The sequence below is a fragment of the Schistocerca cancellata genome, chromosome 1 (assembly GCF_023864275.1).
Source record: "Schistocerca cancellata isolate TAMUIC-IGC-003103 chromosome 1, iqSchCanc2.1, whole genome shotgun sequence".
In the NCBI taxonomy this organism is placed as follows: domain Eukaryota; kingdom Metazoa; phylum Arthropoda; class Insecta; order Orthoptera; family Acrididae; genus Schistocerca; species Schistocerca cancellata.
Window position 1 is genome coordinate 298,895,684 of NC_064626.1, and position 25,024 is coordinate 298,920,707.

General features: G+C 36.7%; 1 protein-coding gene across 4 annotated transcripts in view; it reads right to left on the reverse strand.

Annotated features, from left to right (window-relative positions):
- The window catches only part of LOC126171916 (ATP-binding cassette sub-family C member 10), a 395,604-nt gene that overhangs the window by 263,974 nt on the left and 106,606 nt on the right, over positions 1-25,024 (reverse strand). For all 4 annotated transcript variants that reach the window (XM_049920838.1, XM_049920835.1, XM_049920836.1 and 1 more), the window contains 3 exons: positions 23,711-23,947; positions 14,607-14,813; positions 9,220-9,346 (listed from right to left, as the gene is read on the reverse strand). In XM_049920838.1, the coding sequence (XP_049776795.1) occupies positions 9,220-9,346; positions 14,607-14,813; positions 23,711-23,947 (571 nt within the window). The remainder of the gene's footprint in view (positions 1-9,219; positions 9,347-14,606; positions 14,814-23,710; positions 23,948-25,024) is intronic.

The following is a 25,024-nucleotide window of genomic DNA, read 5'->3' on the forward strand; positions in this document are numbered from 1 at the left end:
AACCAGCTTAAAAGATATCAATCTCATGATGGATTACAACCAGATATTTACAAAAAAGGAGCTACAGGTTATATTTGAGTACCACCATAAGTTTTCATGGTGTACAAAGAGATTTTATAAAAGAATAGGAATGTATAAAATGCAATGTTATCTTCTCATCATATTTGCTCACAAACATCATACATAATAATCTTACAGATTCTGTTATTAATGTTAATACGCTATTATTGGCAATTAATTTCAAAGTTATTGGCAAATCAGCCACTGCTGTAAAATATTTTTGATACAAACAACTTTTTTTTTCTTTTTTTTCCACTGGAATCCACATAGTTAGTTAAACCATGTAGTGGGTAGCACTATGAAAAAATCAAACTAGATACATATGAGTCACCCTAGTACAGCTAAAACTGCTGTTTCATTTGAAAGACTTTACACAGTTACCACATAAAACGTAAGATAGTAAATGTTTTACTCTAGCAAGAATAAATTCAGTCTTGTAAGCATGAAATGTCAACTAAAATGCTGTCAAATTTGAAGCTATACAAAGCAGATACAGTACATGAAACAAACAGAAGAGCACTGATTATCAAATTTAAAATCTCCTCATTCTTTCGAAGTACATAGCACCAAATGCACATGGCAAAAAGTAACGTACACAAACTGGTAGCAAATTAATGCCACAAAAACACACAGGGAGGAAGACAATTTTGGATTATCATCTCTTTACAGCTATTTCTACGTATAGAGTTTGCCATTACAAGTCTTAATTTTAAGCTTAAAGCAAGAGCAAATTAAATAATAAACAAATGAGCTACATGATGTGATTAGTTCTCACAGCAGTTCCCCTTAATATTTGCAATCAAAACAGATCATATTCTAATGCTTTAGACAACCCGAAGTGATGTGAAGTTGGATTGCAAAATTCACACCTCTCTCTCATAGGTTGACTTACTTGGTATGTACAGCTGATCTTGTTCTCTTGATTTCTGGCTACATTGAACTTTAAAAACTTCTTCTCTGAAGAATACTGCTGGTTAACAGGAATTTATAGCACTCTCTCTCTCTACTTTGGAAATAATTTTTTTCTCGTTACAACAGTCAATGATATAAAACACCATAAGATACATAACCACTCCTTGTTCTTCCAATACGGCTTCCGTGGAGCGAGTGCCAAACACCTGTCAATGCCATTCGACCATCACATCTACCTTGTGCTCATGACTCCTTTCCAGTCTGCACACACAAAGATGTGTCATGCAGTATGTACGTTCTCTCACATTTATTTTTAAAATATCATGTGTTCAAAATGGTAGAAGGGCAAGGGGTTCTAGAATTTACTTAGGCGGAAATTCTCAAATCTACATATCCCCCCCCACCCCTCAGATCGAACACGTGATATTTACACATACTCATTATGTACATTAGTATTACATATAACAACAATTCAAATTTCCACAGTATACATTCCATATTTTTTATTAACCATGCACAACCCTTTTATTTACTATTTAGCTCTTTTTTTTCATTCTACTTTGATAATAACAACTCGAGCATTTCACCTAATGTTGGAGTCAGTTCTTTTATATCTAGGAATCGTGCGGACAACATTTCTGATTTCCAATCATAAATTCCAGGTGTCACATACACTTGATTATTTCTTATTTTATTCTAATACTTTGTACTATTTTTGCTTCAGCACATACTAGTTTCATTATTCACAGTAGTTTGTAGTCTGGAGGAACACTGGGCAAATGAAAGTGTTCTTTCTGACACTCATAACACATAATAATGCTAGTGGTGTACAGAATTCTAACTTACCAGAATAGTTCCTGTAAAATGTGTGACTTTTGTCATGATACTGTCCTTTTCCCCTAGAATCAGTACCTATACCTTACATGTGGGTTGACCCTATGAGTGCACTTTCTCCTTATGTTCCGGTAGGTAAGCCCCTTTGTAATAAATCCCTATTCATCAGGCCACTGGTCGTCCCATCTCTATGTAGGTACGCCTGCCCTATATCCTTAGCAAATGCCGGATACGGGCCCCCTTATCCTTTGTCAGTAGGCCTCATGGTTCATTGCCCTAGTATACATCTTTATGTATAGTATAATTAAATATTTCCTGGAAAAAATAAAAATCTATTTTACACTTCACTCTCACTTCTTGATACTTCATTTAGTCTCCGGAGTCCTCATCTACTTTTTGACTTCTTTACTCTTAACGGATACTACGTCTACCTCTACTTTCGACTCGACATTCCTTAATAATTATCAAAATCGATTCCTCTCACATTTATGCTCTCTTTCCTTACTCACACCTCCTTCTTATATACTCAACGTAGAATCCTTCTAGTTTTTTATATGTATATACAAATGCGATATTGACTCATCATAGTTCTTATATATATATATCTGTGTGTGTGTGTGTGTGTGTGTGTGTGTGTGTGTGTGTGTGTGTGTGTGCGCGCGCTGCCTGATTCTTCAGCCTTCTTATCTGAAGATAAGTTGTAGGTTATTGGAAACGACGGAAACCAGGAAGGACTTCTGTGATAGATGTAGATGAATATGGAAAGAAGGAGAAGTAGATAGGTCCTCAAACGAGAAGTAAGAAAGGGGGGAAAAAAATTAAATGTGGTTGCTAAGATAGAAGAAGAGAAAGAAGACAGCCCCAAAGACAGGAAACCCTTCCCATCCCCCTTCCCCAGGATCCCTACCTTGCCAGTACATGAGTGAGAAGCTGGAGGAGGTATGGTGTTAAATAGTCTCCTACAGAACGAACATTCCCACCTTCACCTTTGAGGTTCCCGAAGAAAATCTTAGTAACCCTATGGTAACGGAAAATGATGAAGAACCAGATACACTTGTTTGTGAGGGTTGTTAGAAAGGTGTGATGTGTGTTTTGTGTTAGTCATGATTTATCTGGTACCGTTAATCATGCTTTTACCTTTACTACCCACCCCCTCAAAAAATCAATACAAACCCTTCCATCTACGTCACATCCCATAAAAGGTATAAAATATTCTGTACCAAGTATAAAATTATATATTCCATTATCACAGTCATTTAACTAGCAGTATAATATTATGTTTTTCCACAAATATAATATTCCATTCAATTTACTAAGAAAATTATGCTTCAATGCCTTTAACTCTATTATCTTACATTCAGTGTGAGAATGGTATTCTCACAAATTTGGAAATTATTTCAAAAGTTATGTGCCAGGTATGGTTCTCCCTATTTAGTTAGGACTAGGATTACTAGGCAGGTTTCAAGAAAACTACTTTTTGGAATCATTCATATTAACAGATTTACTGACGTGAATGTATGCTTTCCCGGCATATACAGCTGGCTAAGAGTTCTCGGGCTTCCAGCCAGGTGGCGAAGCCCGAGAACTCTTCGCCAGATTTACTGACATTGACTTCACTGAGACTTCTGTCCACGGATCTGCACAGAAGCTGGTGAATCTATTACTTACAAAGAATAATTCAGGCAAAAATAAAATCTAACTATACATCAAGAGCGAGAGAGACTGGTTGGCTAAGCAGATCTTATCTCAGGGGTAATGTGCACACCAATTCCCATCTCGTGTCACCTCCTAGCACAACAGAATAAGTCTGGATAAGACAGGACGAGTCATGAAGACAGGTAGGGGCACCCCTGGAATAATTGAGGACAAGACAATCAAAATTCCTAGCAGGCACAACTCTCTAACAACCGAGGATGATGGAGTCAAACTCCTAGCGGTCACAACTCTCTAACAACCGAGGACAATGCAGTCACCTACCAGGAGCAGTTTTGGGTGACGTAATCACAATTCCTCACTGGGATGTTTCTCTAACAAACTGTAAGCGGGGATGATAGAATAGAGTAAGAAGTTGGAGGAATTCACTGCAGGAAAATTTTATTAGAGAATAAACACCAAAAACAACTCGGGATCCAACGGTCGTCACTCCGCCTGTTAACACAGAATGTTAACGTCCCTGGGAGACATATGTGACGGTCGCCAAGTTCTAATGCTGTAGATGACCTGAAGCGATGTGAAGTTGAATTGCAAAATTCACACCCCTCTCCCATAGGTTGACCTACTTGGTACACACAGCCAATCTTGTTCTCCTACTTTTGAAATAATGTAGAACTCAAAGAATACTTTTAGTTCAGTCTTGGTATATTTCAACTTCCACAAATAATATATTAACCATTTCTCACATCAATAATTGAATGTATACAAGTCAACCAATTCGTCTCGCGTTAGACTAGATAAAATACATCTGTAATAAAGTTGGTTTAACAACCACATGATTTATGAACCCCTCTTGCCTCTAGCGAGTCCAATACGTGAATTACAATTAACAACGTTTCAACTGTTCTTTTTTTCTTGTTACAATAGTCAACGATATAAAACACCTTAAGATAAATAACCACTCCTTGTTCTTCCAATATGGCTTCTGTAGCACGAGTGGCAAACACCTGTCGATGCCATTCGACCGTCACGTCTGCCTTGTGCTCATAACTCCTTTCCAGCCTGCACACACAAACATGTGTCGCGCAGTATGTACATTCTCCCACACTTATACATGACACCAAATGTCTCCACTACTATCAGATAGAATTGGAACATAATGTTCATTACAGAAGTTTCAAGATTAAAAAACATCAAACAATTTTACCACAGTATTTTCTCAAAAATCTGTTCTGAAACTCTATAAACCAGCTTTTGAAACCGTTATCCACTAATTTCCATCAAGTGTAGTAGGCTCACAGTCATAAGTATTAAAAGCTTGTTTAGAGCTGTTGAACATTTTTTCCCACACTTACAATTTTTCACTGCAGCCAACAGGAAATAAATGTATGGAGCCAGATCAACACTACATGAAGATACTGAATGCCTTATTGCAAAACTGAGCAAGATATGCTACCCTCTTTGTTCACTAAAATCCTTCTGTAGTGAGAAAACAGTAATGAATACCTTCAATGCCTTACTGCAAAACTGAGCAAGATATGCTACCCTCTTTGTTCAATAAAATCCTTCTGTAGTGAGAAAACAGTAATGAATACCTATCATGCCTGTTTTCATTCTCACATTAAATATGGTGTAACTCTCTGCGGAAACTCAAAAGTAGCTATAGTACTTTCAAACTGCAGAAAAGGAACATTAGAATCATGTCTGGATGGATACCTAGAGACTCATGTAAGCCTCTGTTTAAGATCTCCGGTATTCCTCCTCTATCGCAAACCTACATTATGGTACTCTTATATTCTTTAGATTACAAAAAAACTGAGATACTCATTATCACTTTTCCAGAGAAAACAAAAAAGTACATGCAACCCCAATCAAAACATCCCTGTGCCAAAACCATTCTTTCCACATGGGAATTAAGCTTTATAGCGAACTTCCTGAAAACATAAGAGTAATTACCAATATCAACATCTCTGAAAATCTCTAAAGCCATATTTACAGCATCACAGTTTTTACTCCACTCAAGAATATTTATGTTTATGAAGTGTACTATATAAATACTTAATGTATGAAGTGTATTATTGCAGTCTTAAATAAGTATGAAAAGAAATCACTTTTGCCTGCATACTTATAAATTAACTTGCCCAATGTCTACACATAAGCTGCTTTTGTAGACAACATGATCAATAAAATACAGTCTACAATCTATAGTAAGGTCGAGTGGTAAGGTTAAGCCTTCTTAGCTGTAATTTACACTTGGTATTTCTTGTGATTTAAGCTCTAAGAACAGAATCGTGAAGCTGGTTGCATATGCAGATGCACTGTCATGGTGCAGGACGATACTCCACAGTCCTGTCCTTGTTTGCCTTTCCTGAAGTTTTTCAATAACTACAAAAAGATGTAGTTCTCCTTTTTTTCCCTCCAGAGGTACAGTTCTAACATAATTGCTTTTTGAGGAGAAAGTTATCATTATGTTCTTGCTGACACTTCTGGATTGTTTCACTTTTGTTGGTGGATGTTAAACAAGAAAAATCCTTATTTTTGACAGATATTTATATTCTGAATTAAAATGTAAATAATTAGTAACAATGTCAAAACTAGAATTAACTTTGTGTAATGTGTCTAGAAGATCTCTGAGGCAAATGATCTTTTGCTCATATACAGGGTGTTACAAAAAGGTACGGCCAAACTTTCAGGAAACATTCCTCACACACAAAGAAGGAAAATATGTTATGTGGACATGTGTCCGGAATCGCTTACTTTCCATGTTAGAGCTCATTTTATAACTTCTCTTCAAATCAAATTAACCATGGAATGGAAACACACAGCAACAGAACGTACCAGTGTGACTTCAAACACTTTGTGACAGGAAATGTTCAAAATGTCCTCCGTTAGCGAGGATACATGCATCCACCCTCCGTCGCAAGGAATCCCTGATGCGCTGATGCAGCCCTGGAGAATGGCGTATTGTATCACAGCCGTCCACAATACGAGCATGAAGAGTCTCTACATTTGGTACCGGGGTTGCGTAGACAAGAGCTTTCAAATGCTCCCATAAAAGAAAGTCAAGAGGGTTGAGGTCAGGAGGGATTGGAAGCAATGGAATTGGTCTGCCTCTACCAATCCATCGGTCACTGAATCTGTTGTTGAGAAGCGTACGAACACTTTGACTGAAATGTGCAGGAGCTCCATCGTGCATGAACCACATGTTGTGTCGTACTTGTAAAGGGACATGTTCTAGCAGCACAGGTAGAGTATCCCGTATGAAATCATGATAACGTGCTCCATTGAGCGTAGGTGGAAGAACAAAACTAAAATGAGCTCTAACATGGAAATTAAGCGTTTCCGGCCACATGTCCACATAACATCTTTTCTTTATTTGTGTGTGAGGAATGTTTTCTGAAAGTTTGGCCGTACCTTTTTGTAACACCCTGTATAAAAGACTGAGTAGTTCATCAGATTAGAGATTATATTAGATTCAGTTTTCATTCCATAGGCCCGAAAATGAGATGATTCTCATGGATGTGGAACATATCAGGAAGTACAACATAAAAACATAGAATGTTTGAACATAATACTCACTTCCCTAATCATCTGCCAGGAGATTGTAAACATATGTGAATACATCACAGTAAAATGAAACTGCTAATATTTACAGAATTAATACACTGCAAGAGAGGAAGATAGTTACACACTTTTAATAAATTTATCATACATAAAATACCTAACCTTGACTGTTGTGACCCACACTGTCAAAACTGAAATCTAACTGACATCTTTACTTAATTTGGTCTAACAGTTCCTGTTAAGATATTCATCTACAAGAGGAAGGAGTTGCCTAACAAAACATCTCTCAAATTCTGTTTAACCCGTGCTTTATCTGAAATGAAGTTTTAAATGGTTGCTGGCAGTGTGTTAAAAATGTGTAGTCCTGAATATTAGACCCCTTTTTGGATCAAGGTAAGTGATTTTAGGTCTTTACATAGATCATTCTTATTGCTAGTATTGATACTATGTATTGAACTATTGGTTGGAAACAGAGACATATTATTTGCAACAAATTTCATTAAGGAGTAAATACATTGAGAAGTAGTGGTTAGAATACCCAGTTCCTTGAACATGTTTCTATATGAGATTCATGACTTTACACCACAAATGAGTCTTATTACATGCTTTTGCACTCTAAAAACTTTTGCTCGGATTGATAAGATACCACAGAATATGATCCCATATGACATAATAGAATGAAAGTAAGAAAAGTATGCAAGTTTTTTTGTACATTTTATCCCCTACATCTGACATCATTTGCGTTGTAAATACAGATTTGATTAGGCATTTCAGTAATTCTATGGTATGCCCTTCTCCACTGAATTTATTATCAAGTTGCAATCCCAGGAATTTAACACTGTCAATCTCTTCTATCTGCAGGTCTTCATATGTTATACACATACTGGAAGGAAATTTCTTACATGTTCTGAACTGCATATAGTAAGTCTTTTCAAAGTTTAATGACAGTGAATTAGCTTTAAACCATTTATTAATGTCAGTGAAAATTTGATTAGCAGCTATTTCTAAATCCATACATGACTTGTTATTTACTACATTGTTTCTATCACCTGCAAACAAAACAAACTTAGCTTCTGGCAATGTAACAGATGAGAAATCATTAATGTACACACAAAAGGCAATGGACCCAAGATGGAATCTAGAGGAAAATCACCATGTCATTAAATCCCAATCAGATGCAGACCGATTGCTTGTTACTTCACAAGTATTTTGCAATGGCACCATTTGTTTCTTGTTAGTTAGATAAGACTCAAACCATTTTGCAGCACTGCCAGTGACACAATAATATTCTAATTTACTTAAGAGAATACTGTGATTGTCACAGTCAAAGGCTTTTCACAGGCCACAGAAACTGCCAGTAGCCTCTAATTTATTATCTAATGAATTAAGTACATTACTATCTCAAAGTCAGTCCTACAGAGTTTCAGACATGTGTGACAAATCAAATGAAGCACCAGCTGGACATTTTAAAAAACAATCCTCCCACTTTTTAGAACAATAGTAGCAATGTTTCCCACCATCACTGGAGCAGCCTAATATCCACTCCTCATTTTCCACTGTAGTTACAGAGTTCAAAATTTCAAAAGTTGCCAATCAGCTGTTGTGTGGGAAGTTCCAGAGTCATTTAATTTGCTTTTGAAATCATACAGAATCGTTGATCAGAAGTGCTTCCTCCCAAGCTTCACAATAGTTGTGCGTTAATGCCACAAGGACAAAAATTATCACAATCCTTCAAGTAATACTAATAAGTCAAGCAAATTAAAATTAGCAGTGGTCAATCATGAAAGCCAACTGCAATTACAGAAAATGAAATAACATAACCTTTCTCAAAACTCTTTTAGTGACTCATGTACGGGCGAAATTGATGTGTATATGTGACACATTAACCACAAGTTGAATGTCTCACTGTTTTCTGTTGATTTAAGTGTATGACTCTGTCCCAATTCTATAGGCAAGGGGCCACTACGACTTATCAGAACAGGCAGCGACTGGAATTAATGTCATTTAAAGCCTCCTCCTCAAACAATAGTGGTTTCTAGTAATAATAAATAATTAAAGTAACCACAACATTGACAGAGCAAATATCTTTAAGTTTTTTAAAAAAAGTAGTTTCACACATGCAGTAAATGCTTCTAATTTCAGTTTTCGAATGATGCAACTTCTCCACCACTAACAATAAATTGTAAAGGAACTTACGAAAATGAAGAGAGAGCAGGCCCAGGAACAGACATGGCCTTTCTGTAGACCATTGAAATGAGAGCTCCACGAAGTTGTAAACCAACCAGAGCCACAAGGTATGTGAAATGAGTTGAGAACAAAGCACCTGTCAAAAGAACAGACTGAAGCATTATTAGACATCTTACAAGATGGAAATATTTAATAATACATGGGCTTGCTGATAAATAATGCCTCTCACATTTTTATGTGAAAACTGTTAATGCTTTTTACACAAAACAAATTTTATTAACATTATACATCTTTATTTTTCACATCTCCGTATTTATTTCCCAACAGTGTTACAAAAAGGATAGTTGTCACTCACCATATAGTGGAGATGCTGAGTCACAGATAGGCACAAAAGAAAGACTGTCAGAAAATGAGCTTCCAGGCAACAAGGCCTTCATAGGACACAGAAGATACATACACACACTCACACACACATGACTGCAGTCTAAAAGCAGTGGGGCCTCAGCAGGCAGAGACTGCCATCAGTTGCATTTGCATTAGTGTGAGTGTGTTCTATCTCGAATGAAGACCTTGTGGCCGAAAGCTCATTTTCTGACAATCTTTTTGTTGTGCCTATCTTGAATCAGCATCTAAACTATATGGTGAGTAGCAACTATCCTTTTCATAATATTGTTACATTCCATCCTAGATTTTCCATTACTGTATTTATTTCTCAACATGGTCACCCTGGCAACAAACTCACTTCTAACGAGAGAGCAGTTTGTTGATACCGTTGTTATAAAATGTCTGACTTTGTTGATGGAGCCACAAGCTTACATTTGCTTGCACTACTTCATCCATATCACAGTGAAGTCCTCAAAGGTGTTCTTTCAGTTTTGGAAACAGATGAAAATTGTCCGAGACCAAGTTGGGACTGTATGGTGGATGATTGATGACTGTGAACTCAAGCAACTGGATCACTGCAGATGTTGGAACGCTTGTGACTGGTCTGGCATTGTCATGCTGAAGGAGAGCATGCTCCATGTGTGGACAGTTAGAAACTCGATTCCAGTACATGTTTTCTCGTGTAATGATATAGTTACATTTCACACAACCATGTTACATGGTACGATTCAGAGCCTTCTAGTGGCAGAGTGTTGCAACTTTTGTCAGCAAAGCAGGGAAGTTGACCGAATAATATGCATGACATGTAATACCTCAACTGATATTGATAACAGAACAAAAAATTCAGAGGCATTATTTTTCAGCACACACTCAAAATACATTAAAATAATACAAGAGCAAATACTCACTCACAGCTCATCAATGGGCGTAATCCTAGTAATTATAGAATATTAACCTTAGGAATTTACAATCTGTATTTCCTTCACTGGGAGTTATGGAGGGAAAAACAGAAGGTAAAAAGAGAAGAATGGTGGTAAGTTTAGAAAGGAAATTTACAGGTCATTAACAATGCAGAATACACAACCACCCAAGAGGTCTAGGAAATAAAACCTGGTGTACCGAAGATACTAGATATAAGCAGAACTTTGTGAAATTTTCTTAAGCAACAGTTCATAGTAGCCCATTCCTTTCTTTCTCTACCTGTATCATAATATTGTTGTCTCTTTTTTTCCCCTTCATTTCTCATGGAATTATTGTTTCCGTTCCCACAAGATAAGTTCATTTACAGGATCTGCTACTATTCCTGCTTCCTTGCATTCATAATTCTCACATTATAAGTGGAAGGTGCTTTAAAATTTGAATTTCAATCAAAATCTACACTGTGGAAAATCCCGGCTGGATTTGTATTCATTACTTCTCATAAAGAAATAATTTTACTTTCAACAGCTCTAATTGTCAAAACAAAGACAAAATAACATGTTTTTGGGCTTCCATAAGCATTATCCTGTGGCATATGACATCCCACAATACAACCAGGTCTGGCAGGTTATCTATTCAGCAGATGTCAATATCAAACTAACAAGATGTTCATAGTATGCTTTTTGGAAGGCTCTACTCAGATCAGCACACCAATGTTGCCACAGGTGGCATCAGTCACCACACTACTTCCCTATGTCAATTACATGTCTGAAAAAAAGTAGAACATGTAACCTTCCACTCAGCCAGTATTTAGGAAGCAGCACAGCTCAAAATCAGCAGTTCTGGTTGCAGAGTCAGTCCTGGTTACAGCTCGATTTCAGCAAGTTACCTCTGAGTTCTGCAAGCAGCCAATCCATGGTTATCAGGAAGCCATTGAATAACCATCAAGGTCTACCTGTCAACAACTATTCACTTTGGGATTTTGCTTCTAAGTGATCACCTAACTCTCCTAGTCTGGACTTTTGTGTCGAAAGTGATCAACTCAACTCTCTTGTTTGGTCCTCACATATACATGACAATTACTGGACTTGTGTAATTCACATTCAGATGAGCCAAACTGTGTGTGTTGTGACTTGTATTGAATTTAGTATAGCTTAATAGTTTGATGCCCCTTTGAAGAGACTGGCAATTTTAGGCATATAATACAGCTCTCAGTAACTGTCATTGCAACAAGTTACTCTGAATCTATTATTAGGAAAGGTGTTGTGTTTTTGTGGGAACTTAGCTAACACAGTGTGGATATTAAAGGTACAGAGAAACATAACTTGGAATATGTGCACTGTACATCATAAGGAACCATGTCATTCATGATACAGAAAACTTTAAATATTAACTCTCCTATCCCTATATTTTTATGAGATTAGCACGGGCTGAAAATACCCATTCAGTTATTAGGTACTTTTTATTTAAAAGATGACCACTTTCGGGCTCTTACATGCCCATCAGCAGGTATTACAGCTTTGTGCTAAGAACCCAAGTGCCATGGAACCCAAGTGCCATGGTAGATGAGTACAGGACACGGTGTAGCACCAGCAATCAAAGAGTGCTGTGCTCTGCACTAGCTAGTGATACAACGCATCATGTACTCGTCCACCACAGTGTTCAAGGTCACAGCACAAAGTTATAACACCTTATGATGGGTATATAAGAGCCCAAAACCTGTCATGTTTTAAATAAAAAGAACCTTACAACTGAAGCGATATTTTCAACCTCTTCTATAAGGCTAAGCTGTTGATGTTCCTCCGAAAGGATTGTTTGTTTAATGACATTATTACATTTTTATATACCAAATTAGGAATTATTTCAGAGAAACTATTTTATTCACACATGACACAAGAAACAAAGAAACTTCTACGTTTCCACCTACTGTCTCAAACTGTGTGCCCAGGTACCTCAATCCATGGGAATGAAAATATGTAAAAAATTAAAAGGGAAGATGTTAATCCAGATAAAATTATTTCCACTGCAAAGAAAGTTATATGAGCCATTGATACTGAAATGCTGTTATTTTGGTGAAGAGTTCACGTAGGGAAAACTGGTAGTTTGAGCTGGTTATAACTTTTTACATGTCATATTAAGTATGCACAGTTATTCAAAGAAATATAAATTTGGTATTACATTATTATTTATTACTGTAAAAATTGTTGTAACTATGACAGAAATTTTTGATGTGTCTACTGTACACAAACTACATGGACTGAAAATGTACATCATGAGATGAATAAACCATAATTGACAAATTATTTCACTACAATATGGACAACCTCCAATAACAGTGATTCATTATCTGTATAATCTCAGTGTACTTTGCTGTCCACATGAGACTGTGATTCTTGTAACCAATTGTGACAATATGATACAGCTATTTAGATCTTGCTGTTTTCTGGCACTGAAATGACAAGCAATCTGCTGCATTGTCTGCCTCCTAATTTAAGTTCCTATTTGTGGTAGCCAACAGCAATATGTTGGCCACAAATTATTGGCTAAAGCATTTGACTGTAGTAATGCAATTTTAGAAAGAATGTAATCTCTTGTTCAACCTGATCTGACAATTTCATACTTACGTAACTATTATATAAAATAGCAACAGACTTTCTCTGCAATATTGCAGCTAGTTTCAATACAATTGCTCCTCTTCTCATATGTAGCAGTGTTCTAATTGTAATGATTAGACAGTATATTACACCCACTTTAGTGAACAATATAAAGTAATGATCAGAAGACAATGTAATATTTAAAAGTTGACACTTCCCACATACCTCCAAGCTTATAATTTAAAATTAGAGAAGATCATGCACTCTATTAAGCAGCACATGCTTAGGATTTAGTTTAAACATGCTGGTGCTTACACCATGTTTGTATTCTTTGTTCATTATGTGTCACACTATTTGTGCACTGAAGCTCTCTTTTTGTTAGCTGACAATTTTCAGCATGTAACTACAGCACTTCGTAACATTGTAACTGTATCTGTTCTGCATCAGCAAGGAAGGGAAGGAGGATTACAATTTTTTATCCCACTGAGGACAAGAAATGAATACAAGCTTGGATTGGACAAGGATGAGGAAGGAAAGAAGCAGTGTCCTTTTCACGGTAAGTATTTACCGTAGCAATTTCCGGAAACATTGAAAATTAAATATTGATGAGTGGATATAGATTTGAATCCCAATACTCCAGAATATGAGTCCAGTAACATGATCGAGCAGCTGAATATAAGCCTCTGTGCACTGCTATGTATTGTTCTACTAGATATGCAGCACTTAGTGGATCAATGCAGTTGATTCTTCTTGCACCATACAGACAACGTTTGTCTTTCCTCAGGTACGGCCTGGTGGTACTATCACATTAAGCAGAACTACGAGACTTTCTCAGTCCATTACTTATAACAAACAACACTGAAACTTATGCTATGCTGAGATTACAGCTCAAAATCATATTACGTTCAAAAGTTATCAAAGTTTCAATAGCTTCCATGCATGATCTATTACTGATACAGTAGATCTGCTACTGCCAGATATCTCAGACAGCCTGGCAGACAAGATAGTATTATGAATTCATTGTTAAAAGTCTATTCTGGGAGCAAATAATAGATTATAATAAAAGGAGGGCAGAAGTACGCGTGTTTTTATGTAATGATTAATCTATACCAATATAAACTTATAGGTGAGTCAACAAAAAGGCTCTGGTTTCATAACAGCAATGTCTTTATCTTAACACTGAAAAAAATACCTCGAGCATGCAAAAGTTTTCATCAGACTCAGAAGGCTTGCATAATACTACACATATTATGACAAGTTGTAATACACAAAAGCTGATTTGTTAATAACCAAAATTAAAAACTGAAAGTTCCACACATCTCCGTTCCCCTTCATCAAATCCTATCACCTGCTTTCATTGAGATATCATAAAAAATATCAATTTTCAAAGAATTATTTTGAAAATAACGGTTTTTACAAAATAGAGCATTACAACAAAAAATGGTGCAAAGAAAAGTAATAAGATATTGTATAATGGCACTAATTAAATTGTTTAGATACCACAAAGTGTTGACAAGCAAAGTCCCAAAGCATAGACATATCCTTCTGATGGCCGATTTTCATCACCAGTCTCCACATATTTCACAAGACCATTCAGCAGCAATGGGCCAGCAAATCCACATACATCAGCTGCCAGCTTCAGTATACCAACACTGTAGAACACAACACCAAACTGACGGTGAAGTGCTCGCATCAGACTTGCTCCATCTAGAAGTTTATTTTCACTGATTTCATTATTTTGTCTACAATAATTTACTAATAATAAAACAGCAACTAAGCCACACTTTATAACATAAAAACTCAATCTACACCAAAACAGTTCATCATGAAAAGTAAGAGGAACCCAAGAAAATTCAAATTACAAATTAGTATACTTTTATCTGTCGGTAAACTGTAAATTGTTGAAACGAGTCCTTAGGTGGAAAAGTGTCAACTAATTCTAGAAAATGCAACATAACATAATTAGAAAGCTAATTATTGTTAATGATTTCATAGGTCACACCTTTCCACACTCATTGAATTAAAACTTCAGTCTGGCTAAAAATTTAATTATGCTGGATTGAATGTGAAGGAAGTTGAACAGATGTGCAGAACTATAGATCTATATCTCTAATGTCGATCAGTTGTAGAATTTTGGAACACGTATTATGTTCGAGCATAATGACTTTTCTGGAGACTAGAAATCTATGAGGGTTGCCCAGTAAATAATGCCCCATATTTTTTTTCTCCAGAAGTATTTATTCCACAACAATCAAATTTACATATGTGAAAGACTGATGTTTTGTCTACTTGCTTTATTTTTCCACATAATCTCCTTCAAGTTCGACGGCCTTTTTCCAGCGAGACACAAGAGCGTGTATTCCCTGCCGGTAAAAATCTGTACTCTGCCTACGGAGCCAGGTTGTCACTTCGTGAATCACTTCTTCGTCATCGGCAAAACGTCTTCCACGAATGAAATTCTTCATTGGCCCAAACAAGTGAAAGTCTGAAGGAGCCAAATCGGGGCTGTAGGGTGGATGGGTAACACTATCCAACCCAGTTTCGCGATGTGTTCACAAGTCCTCAAACTTGTGTGAGGACGAGCGTTATCATGCTGAATCAAAACATCCTGTGGGTTAACATGACGCCTAAGGCGCCGGAAGCGCTGCTTAAGTTTGTCTAATGTTTTGACATAAGCCTCTGAATTTATGGTACTGCCTTTTGGCATCACATCAATGAGAATTACGCCCTCGCAATCCCAAAACACAATCATCATGACTTTTCCGGCTGAAGGAACTGTTTTGAATTTTTTCTTCTGTGGAGAATAAGCATGACGCCATTCCATCGATTGTCTTTTTGTTTCGGGCTCAAAATGATGCACCCAAGTTTCATCAACTGTCACAATCCGTGACAAAAAGGCCTCCCCGTCAACGTGAAAGCGTCGCAACAAATCGAAAGAAATGTCTTTTCTTTGGGATTTGTGATCGACAGTAAGACACCGAGGAACCCATCTTGCACACACTTTTGAGTATCCAAGCTGATTGATAATCACATCCACACTTCCTTTGCTTACTGACAACTCCAGTGCCAATTGTCGAGTCGTAATGCGTCAATCCCGTCGAATGAGAACATCAGCCCGCTGCAACATGTCAGGCGTGACAGCCATGGGAGGCCTTCCCGACCGCGGCAAATCTCGGAGCTCCGCAGCACCGCCCTCTGATGCTTTCACCCTCTGTGCCCAGCGACCAACAGTACTCCTATCGACTGCAGATGTTCCGTAGACTTTGCACAAGCGTTTATCAATATTGCCCACGGTTTCTTCCTCTGCTACGAGAAATTCAATCACTGCACGTTGTTTATGACGGATGTCACCTGCAGACGCCATTTTAGAACATTCCTACACCACCGCTCTCTGTCGGAGGAAATTGAAACTTTGCGTACACACGCGGGAAACTTCAAATAACTCGCACCTAAAGTGTCACATTTCTAATATTTTTTATTTCGGAGAAAAAAAATATGGGGCATTATTTACTGGGCAACCCTCGTACTCTGTAGGAATCAGCATGGGTTTCGAAAAAGACGGTCGTGTGAAACCCAGCTCGCGCTATTCGTCCACGAGACTCAGAGGGCCATAGACACGGGTTCACAGGTAGATGCCGTGTTTCTTGACTTCCGCAAGGTGTTCAATACAGTTCCCCACAGTCGTTTAATGAACAAAGTAAGAGCATATGGACTATCAGACCAATTGTGTGATTGGATTGAGGAGTTCCTAGATAACAGAACGCAGCATGTCATTCTCAATGGAGAGAAGTCTTCCGAAGTAAGAGTGATTTCACGTGTCCCGCAGGGGAGTGTCATAGGACCGTTGCTATTCACAATATACATAAATGACCTGGTGGATGACATCGGAAGTTCACTGAAGCTTTTTGCAGATGATGCTGTGGTGTATCGAGAGGTTGTAACAATGGAAAATTGTACTGAAATGCAGGAGGATCTGCAGCAAATTGACACATGGTGCAGGGAATGGCAATTGAATCTCAATGTAGACAAGTGTAATGTGCTGCGAATACATAGAAAGATAGATCCCTTATCATTTAGCTACAAAATAGCAGGTCAGCAACTGGAAGCAGTTAATTCCATAAATTATCTGGGAGTACGCATTAGGAGTGATTTAAAATGGAATGATGATATAAAGTTGATCGTTGGTAAATCAGATGCCAGACTGAGATTCATTGGAAGAATCCTAAGGAAATGCAATCCGAAAACAAAGGAAGTAGGTTACAGTACACTTGTTTGCCCACTGCTTGAATACTGCTCAGCAGTGTGGGATCTGTACCAGATAGGGTTGATAGAAGAGATAGAGAAGATCCAATGGAGAGCAGCGCGCTTCGTTACAGGATCATTTAGTAATCACGAAAGCGTTACGGAGATGATGGATAAACTCCAGTGGAAGACTCTGCAGGAGAGATGCTCAGTAGCTCGGTACGGGCTTTTGTTAAAGTTTCGAGAACATACCTTCTCCGAAGAGTCAAGCAGTATATTGCTCCCTCCTACGTATATCTTGCGAAGAGACCATGAGGATAAAATCAGAGAGATTAGAGCCCACATAGAAGCATACCGACAATTCTTCTTTCCGCGAACAATACGAAACTGGAATAGAAGGGAGAACCGATAGAGGTACTCAGGGTACCCTCCGCCACACACCGTCAGGTGGCTTGCGGAGTATGGATGTAGATGTAGATGTAGAAGTCCTAAGCATTACTTTTCAAAGTTTTCAAATGATAGCTTCATATCAGCAACACTTAAATGTTGCTTTTGCGTTTATGTTTATGTGGTACTGAACAATACGTAAGTAACAAATACGTGACACTCTCCTAACTTTCAGAATTACCATCCTCAGGGGGCAGAGAAGGATAGGATGAGGAAAGTTAAATACAATTCAAACAATGGAAAATCCAGGATGGAAGGTAACAATACTGCAAAAAGGAAAGTTGCTACTCACCTTATGGCAGAGATGCTGAGTCACAGATAGGTACAACAAAAAAATTGTCACAAATAATAGCTTTCGGCGAGTAACATCTTCGTGAAAATTAGACGAAATTCACTTACACACACTGATGCAAATACAACTCACACCCATGACCGCAGACTCAGGCAGAGGGGCCTCAATTGCTTGAGACTGCAGTCAAGTGTGTCTGAGTTGCGTTTGTGTGAGAGTGTATGTATGTCATTTTTATCTGTTTTCCGTCTTTCCCTTAAATGCTCTAAATTCATGGAGATATGTACCATCTATGCCACTGAACGAAAGCAGTTTGTTTATTGCCATAAGCATTTTGCTTCTTTTATTTGGAGAGCATCGTCAGTGGCCTGAAATACATGTTTCTTTTTATACATACAATAAATGTATTATGTCACAGATATAATATGCTGCTAAATTACATTTTGTCATGTTTTTCTCTTGCTTTTTTGGTTAGAAGCAACTTCTGTTGCACAAGTCCCGTATTGTAAATGTATCATTTGGTGTCACTTACAATTTCCAGCACTGTTAACACATGTGTGTGGCCCTGGAGATCTATTTGTTAGTTTTCATACACCAGCTGGCCAATTTCTGGTGTTCTTTCATCCACATTGCCTGTTTCACTTTCCATTTGGTGATAAACATATGTGTGCTTCTGATGTGTAGTGTATTTTGCTGTGTGTAAGTGCATTTTAGTTTTTTTTGACAATAAATATGCATTTGTGTGTATTTTGCTCTGGGTAATTTTTTTTTTTATTTAATAATAAATACGGGTTTTTGTGTGTGTACTTTGCTGTGTGTAAATGTATCTTTTTTAATAATAAACAAGGGTTGTGTGTGTGTGTGTGTGTGTGTGTGTGTGTGTGTGTGTGTTTGATATGATTATAATAGAAAGAAACATTCCACATGGGAAAAATATATTAAAAAAAGATGCTGTGAGTTACCAAATGGGAAAGTGCTGGTAGATAGACACAATAAAAAACAATAAAAAAAACACACACACATAACTGTTGTGTGTGTGTTTGTGTGGTTTTTATTGTGTCTATCTACCAGTGCTTTCCTGGTTGGTAACTCACAGCATCTTTTTTTAATATAAATGTATTTTTAATTTATTTAATTTTTTTAATAATAAATATACGTATGTGTGTATTTTGCTGTGTATATTTTTTTTAAGCAAATATCAAATGTGTGTTATTGTATGTGTATGGGGGAGGGGAGGAAGATTCATTAATTATTTATCCTGGTTACACTTTGGTTTGTTATTGTTCTGGTGGCTAGCATGATCAGAGAGTTATCGTTTATATGGATTTGATCGTTGAGTACCTTCTTTTCCATTGCAATGGCTCTTTGTGTGTGAAAGTTTTCTTGCAGTGTCAGGAGCTTTTTTTTGTGATTATTCACTAGATAACTGCCGTGCCATTTTCCATGTTGGACGGCTCATGTCCATGGTTTATCAGGTTTCGGCGAAGGTGGAATGGCTATTTTCATATTTCCAACTTCTCATATGTTCTTTATATCCTGCTTATCATCCCCAGATATACTGATTTACATTCTTGGCACTCTAGCTGGTATATACCTGCTCCTTGGTATTTATGTGGTTTGTCTGTTGTTCATAAATGTGATTCGAGCGTGTTTCTTGTTCTGTAAGCTATTTGTGATCCCTGCTTCTTTAGTATAGTTGCTATCTTGTGTGTTGCTTTGTGTTTGTACGTAAGAGTGTACCATTTTTTTCTGTTATTCATGTCATGAGTGCCATTGTTTTGTGTTCCCTTGTGTGCTGTAATGTCTGTGGGGTTCTGTTCTCTCTGCTTGTTTTGATTTTTCTTTAGTTGTGTTTTAAATTTTTGATTGAGTTTTTGTAGTGTGTGGGTGCTGTAATCATTGTTTGTGGCTATGTGTTGTAGTTTGTAATTCTTTTTCATAGTTTTCTTTGATGAATGGGATGTCATTCAGTCTGTGTAACATGTGTTGTACGGCTGCTAATTTTCGATTTTTCAGGTGGTTGGATGAAGTATTTATAATTATAATTATGTCTGAGGCTGTTGCCCTTCTGAAGATGTTAAACGTGTGTTCACTGTTCTCTCTCTTTATTGTTATATCCAAGAAACGTATTAGCTTCATGTATGTTGTTTATATCTGTATGAAGTTTATGAATTTTCTCTGTTGGTTCATCTACCATGCAGATTATGCTATCCACATATCTGTACCAATAAACAATTTTTTATTCTTTCTTTGAGATGACTGTATCAAAGATAGTGTTTGCTGTGTGGTTGATGAATATGTTCGCCAGTGTTCCTGAAATTGGGGATCCCATTGGAAGCCTATCATCTTGTAAGTAAAATTCCTTCTCAAATTGGAAGTAATTTTGGGATGTGATTGCTTTGAGGGTTTTAGTCATTTTATTAACATTGACTGCAGGTAGTTTGTTGTATGTCAGCTTAAATTAGTTTTATTGTGTCTGTAGTGGGTATTGAGGTATACATGTGTGTGTCTGATGTCTTTGAGGTTATTTTTTATGTATGTCTGGAAGTGTGCTGTTGGATCAGATTTTAGTTTTGTGATACTGTTAGAAGAGATGAAATCTTTAGTTTTTTCTGTATATTGTTCGTTATTGATCCGTACTGTGCTGTTTCCTTTATCAGCTCTTGTGACTATGATGTTGTTAGCTTGTAATTTTTCTTTTAATTTCTTGGTGGTGTTTTTATCTGTTTGAAGTTTACTGTTTTACTCTTTCTTTGACATGGTGATTATGTTATTTATTTCTTTCTTCACTAGTTCTCATGTTAGCCCAATATTTATAGTGTTATTTTCTTTTTTATCTTCCTCTGTCGAGATGTTTTCTGTTTCTACAAGTAAGTTTTCTATGTAGTGGTTATCTATTTTTGTACTGATGTTGTGTTTGAGCACTTTCTCTAGTAGCTGTGTTTCTTTCTCCGTTAATTCTTTATCTGTGAGATTTATTAATTTTCGGTGAAATTTGTGGTGATGAGTGTGTTTTTACTTTGTCATGCTTTTCTTTATAGTTATTTTTGTTAGTGAGTGTTCTGATTTTTCATTTGTGTTTGTTCTGTGTGAATTTCAGTGTTCTTGCTGTAATGTGTTCAGTTTTTCGTATAACTTGAGATGTACATCATATAACATCCTATTAAGTATAGATTTCTTTGTACAAAGTGATTTGATTTCACTTTTAACCAAGTCTTTTCTGCAAATGATTCTGTTCTTTGTGCTACCAAGAGTAGTATCTGACCTTTACATTAATATAACTAGGAATTACATTATTTATTTTACAGGTCTGATTGAATTTAATGTGTTGGATAGTCTTGTGGAGTCTGAGGTGGATATTATTGAACCTGTTGTATAACTTGACTGGAAATGCCCGACATGGCTGTATTATAGTCATTTTAATCTGTTTTAATCTTTCCCTTAGTTGCTCTAAATTCGTAGAGGTATGTTCCGTCCATGTAACTAAATGAAGGCAGTTTGTTTATTGCCATACGCGTTTCACTTCTTTTATTTGGGAAGCATCATCAGTGGCCTGACATACATGTTTCTTTTTATACATCTGACAAACATATAAAAATAAACATGTGTTTCAGGCCACTGATGATGCTTCCCAAACAAAAGAAGCAAAACGCATATGGCAATAAATGAACTGCCTTCATTTAGTTGCATAGACGGTACATACATCCACATGTATGTATGTGTTTTTCATCTAATTTTTGATGAAGGTCCTACTGGCTGAAAGCTATTATTTGTGACAGTCTTTTTGTTGTCCGTATCTGCGACTCAGCATCTCTGCTATACGGTGAGAAGCACTTTTCCTTTTCACAATATGGTTGATCAATATTACTGGTTTTTTTCCTGTGGACACAACTCATTTTCCTTATGTAGCAATTTAATTTTGCTTGAAATCGGTACCTATTAGAGTAGTTCACCCAGAGTATTGATGGATCATAAGAGCTGTCCGGTTTTGTGAGCCTGTTGCATGTCATCAGGCTTCCAAATTAACATTTGTCCCTTAATGAGACTGGAAGGGTAAAATGCAATATTTTCATCAAATCCACATTTAGTCTATACTAGATGTAACTTTTCCCCCATAAAAAACATGTACAACATGTTTGTAAGAAATGTACATTAAATGATGGAAAATTTTATTTTGATAAAAGTTTGAACTTAGCAACAAACCACTTGTTTCAATAATATGAAGTAGCATAAAACCACACAACAGCAACATAAACTCATGGAAAATGTTATAAATTGTTGTTATGTGGTTTGCTTCATACACATGTTGCTGTTGTTGTGGTCTTCAATCCAGAGACTGGTTTGATGCAGCTCTCTGTGCTACTCTATCCTGTGCAAGCTTCTTCATCTCCAAGTAACAATTTCACCCTACATACTTCTGAATCTGCTACTGTATTCATCTCTTGGTCTCTCTCTATGATTTTTACCCTCCACGCTGCCCTCCAATACTAACTTGATGTCTCAGAACATATCCTACCAACCGATCTGTCTTCTAGTCAAGTTGGTCCACAAATTCCTCTTCTACCCAATTCTATTCAGTACCTCATCATTAGTTACATGCTCCACCCATCTAATCTTCAGCATTCTTCTGTAGCACCATATTTCGAAAGCTTCTATTCTCTTCTTGCCTAAACTATTTATCATCCACGTTTCACATCCATACATGGCTAGTCTCCACACAAATACTTTTACAAAAGACTTCATGACACTTAAATCACACACACTATATCAGAAAATAAGAGTATTAATAAAACCTACAAGAAAAAGTGCAAAATTATTTTTGTATTTAAATCCACACTCATAATTAATGAAAATGGGACAAGATGTAAACTCACAAACACAATTCATAACACCATCTATATTCTATCTATATTATCTTCGACATACTAGTGTGACCATTTATCTACAAAAACTAAGGCTGTGTTTGTAGAAATCACTGTTTTATCATTACATTGTACAACATAGGTATAGGTAAATTAAAAATAAGTAACATTAACAAATCAGATAGTGACCACCATAGTGAGAAATACTTCACAGCAGCCACACACAGCTGATCTTTAAACATGACATGGGAATTTTTAGGAAGGTGAACAAGTTAACAGTCACTGTTTCAACCCTTTCATAAATGCCAGTTTTACCTAATCTACTGAAAAATTATTACTGGAATTCTCAGTACAGAAAGACACAACATATACTCAAATGTCATCTCAGAATCTTATCCTGAGCTAAATAAAAATAAATAAAAGTTCCAATCAAAACTGTAAAACCATTACTATTAACGTGTGTACGCTATAAAATAATATTTAAGAAACTCATTCCAAAATGATCATTAATAATAGTAATAATAATAATAATAGCAATAATAAAAATAATTTTGTGTGGGTCAATGGCCTGGTACAAGTCTTTCAACTTCCTAACTCACCCCAATAATCGCACAGGGAAAAGAGGACTTCTAATTTAACATGAAATCTAATTCATGTCCATTATTGGTGAATTTCGACATCTAGTCACAAGCTATGGTTTTGTAATAGTCAATCTCATGTATAAAAATAGCCTTTAAGTTCTACAATTGTTACTATAGACCAACCTGATAATGCATTTCTGAGATTAGCACCAAGGAGTGCTGGGGACAATGATGATGGCAAATCAAATAAGTCATCAGTCGATTTTAGTCGTCCATGTGATCCCTTATCTATCAATGGAGATACCCATAGGAACAACAAGCGAGATAATGGATTTGCTCCCTCACTTGCTGTGCCCAAGTAAGCAGGGTCATCATCTTCATGAAAGCCACCATACCAAACTGTCTCTCCTGTGGAAGAACCTGTAACATTTACCAATGAAGATAGTCCTTCACATAATTTCTGTGGAAGAGCCTGTAACATTTAGCAACAAAGACAGTCCCTCACATAACTATCACAATATGTAAAATTCACGTTTAAATGAGCTATCTGAAAAACAACCTGTTAGGCTATAAATAAAATGCTGGAATAGTTAAAACAAATTTATTGGGCAATTCTTACAACTATACCTTCTTTGTACTACTTCTACAAACTGCTACCATAGAGATTTAAGCATTCATCAAGTCTCATAACAAGCTGAAATATGTCCTTTGTATAAAACGGGCTCAGAACTTGTACGCTGTTTATTCACAATCTCAAGCAAAGCAGTGTAAGCTATCGATATAAATTTGTCCACAGGTAATAAGTTGTGACGAACTAGTTTCCACAACATTTCCATAAATTTTCCATATTAGTTTGTTTCTGGCTGTGGACAGACAGCCACTTCTGTCAGCACTATGAACACTCATGCTTCCACTCTTACAGAAATGTCATTGCTAACATAGAACATCTTTACTCACCATAAAGCAAAAATTTCAAGACTTTTTGTCACTAAACACTATATTACAGATCTAATTTCACATTTGGTGGAAATCTCAATCATTCTTCTCATTGGGAACAACTCCTGTAGGTGACTGAGATCCAATATGGTTTTCTCGCTGTTGCAGAACTACAAAAACACACAGTACTTTCTAATTACTTCTGCTTGACTGTTACAGAATTCAAAATTATACATCAATAGTAAAATGGGAATGTTATGATTAATGGCAATGAATTAACTAGGGAGAACGTACTTGAGTTTATGAGAGGAAGTTAAATCAGTTCCCGAGACTCATAAGAAGTTACACATTGTGTTTTAAAAAATATGATGCTCCCTAGAAGTATTTCAATGAGCATAAACACCAGCCACACCTCCAAAGAGTTCCTGAGCCATTGTCAATAAAACAGTGTCACTGTTACTTCCCTGGGAAAAAAATGTATGGTTCTCGAAGGGCGAAATATAGTTGATGAAATCAATTTGCACCATAGCTTCAACCAAATGTGTCCATCACAAAAGTGAA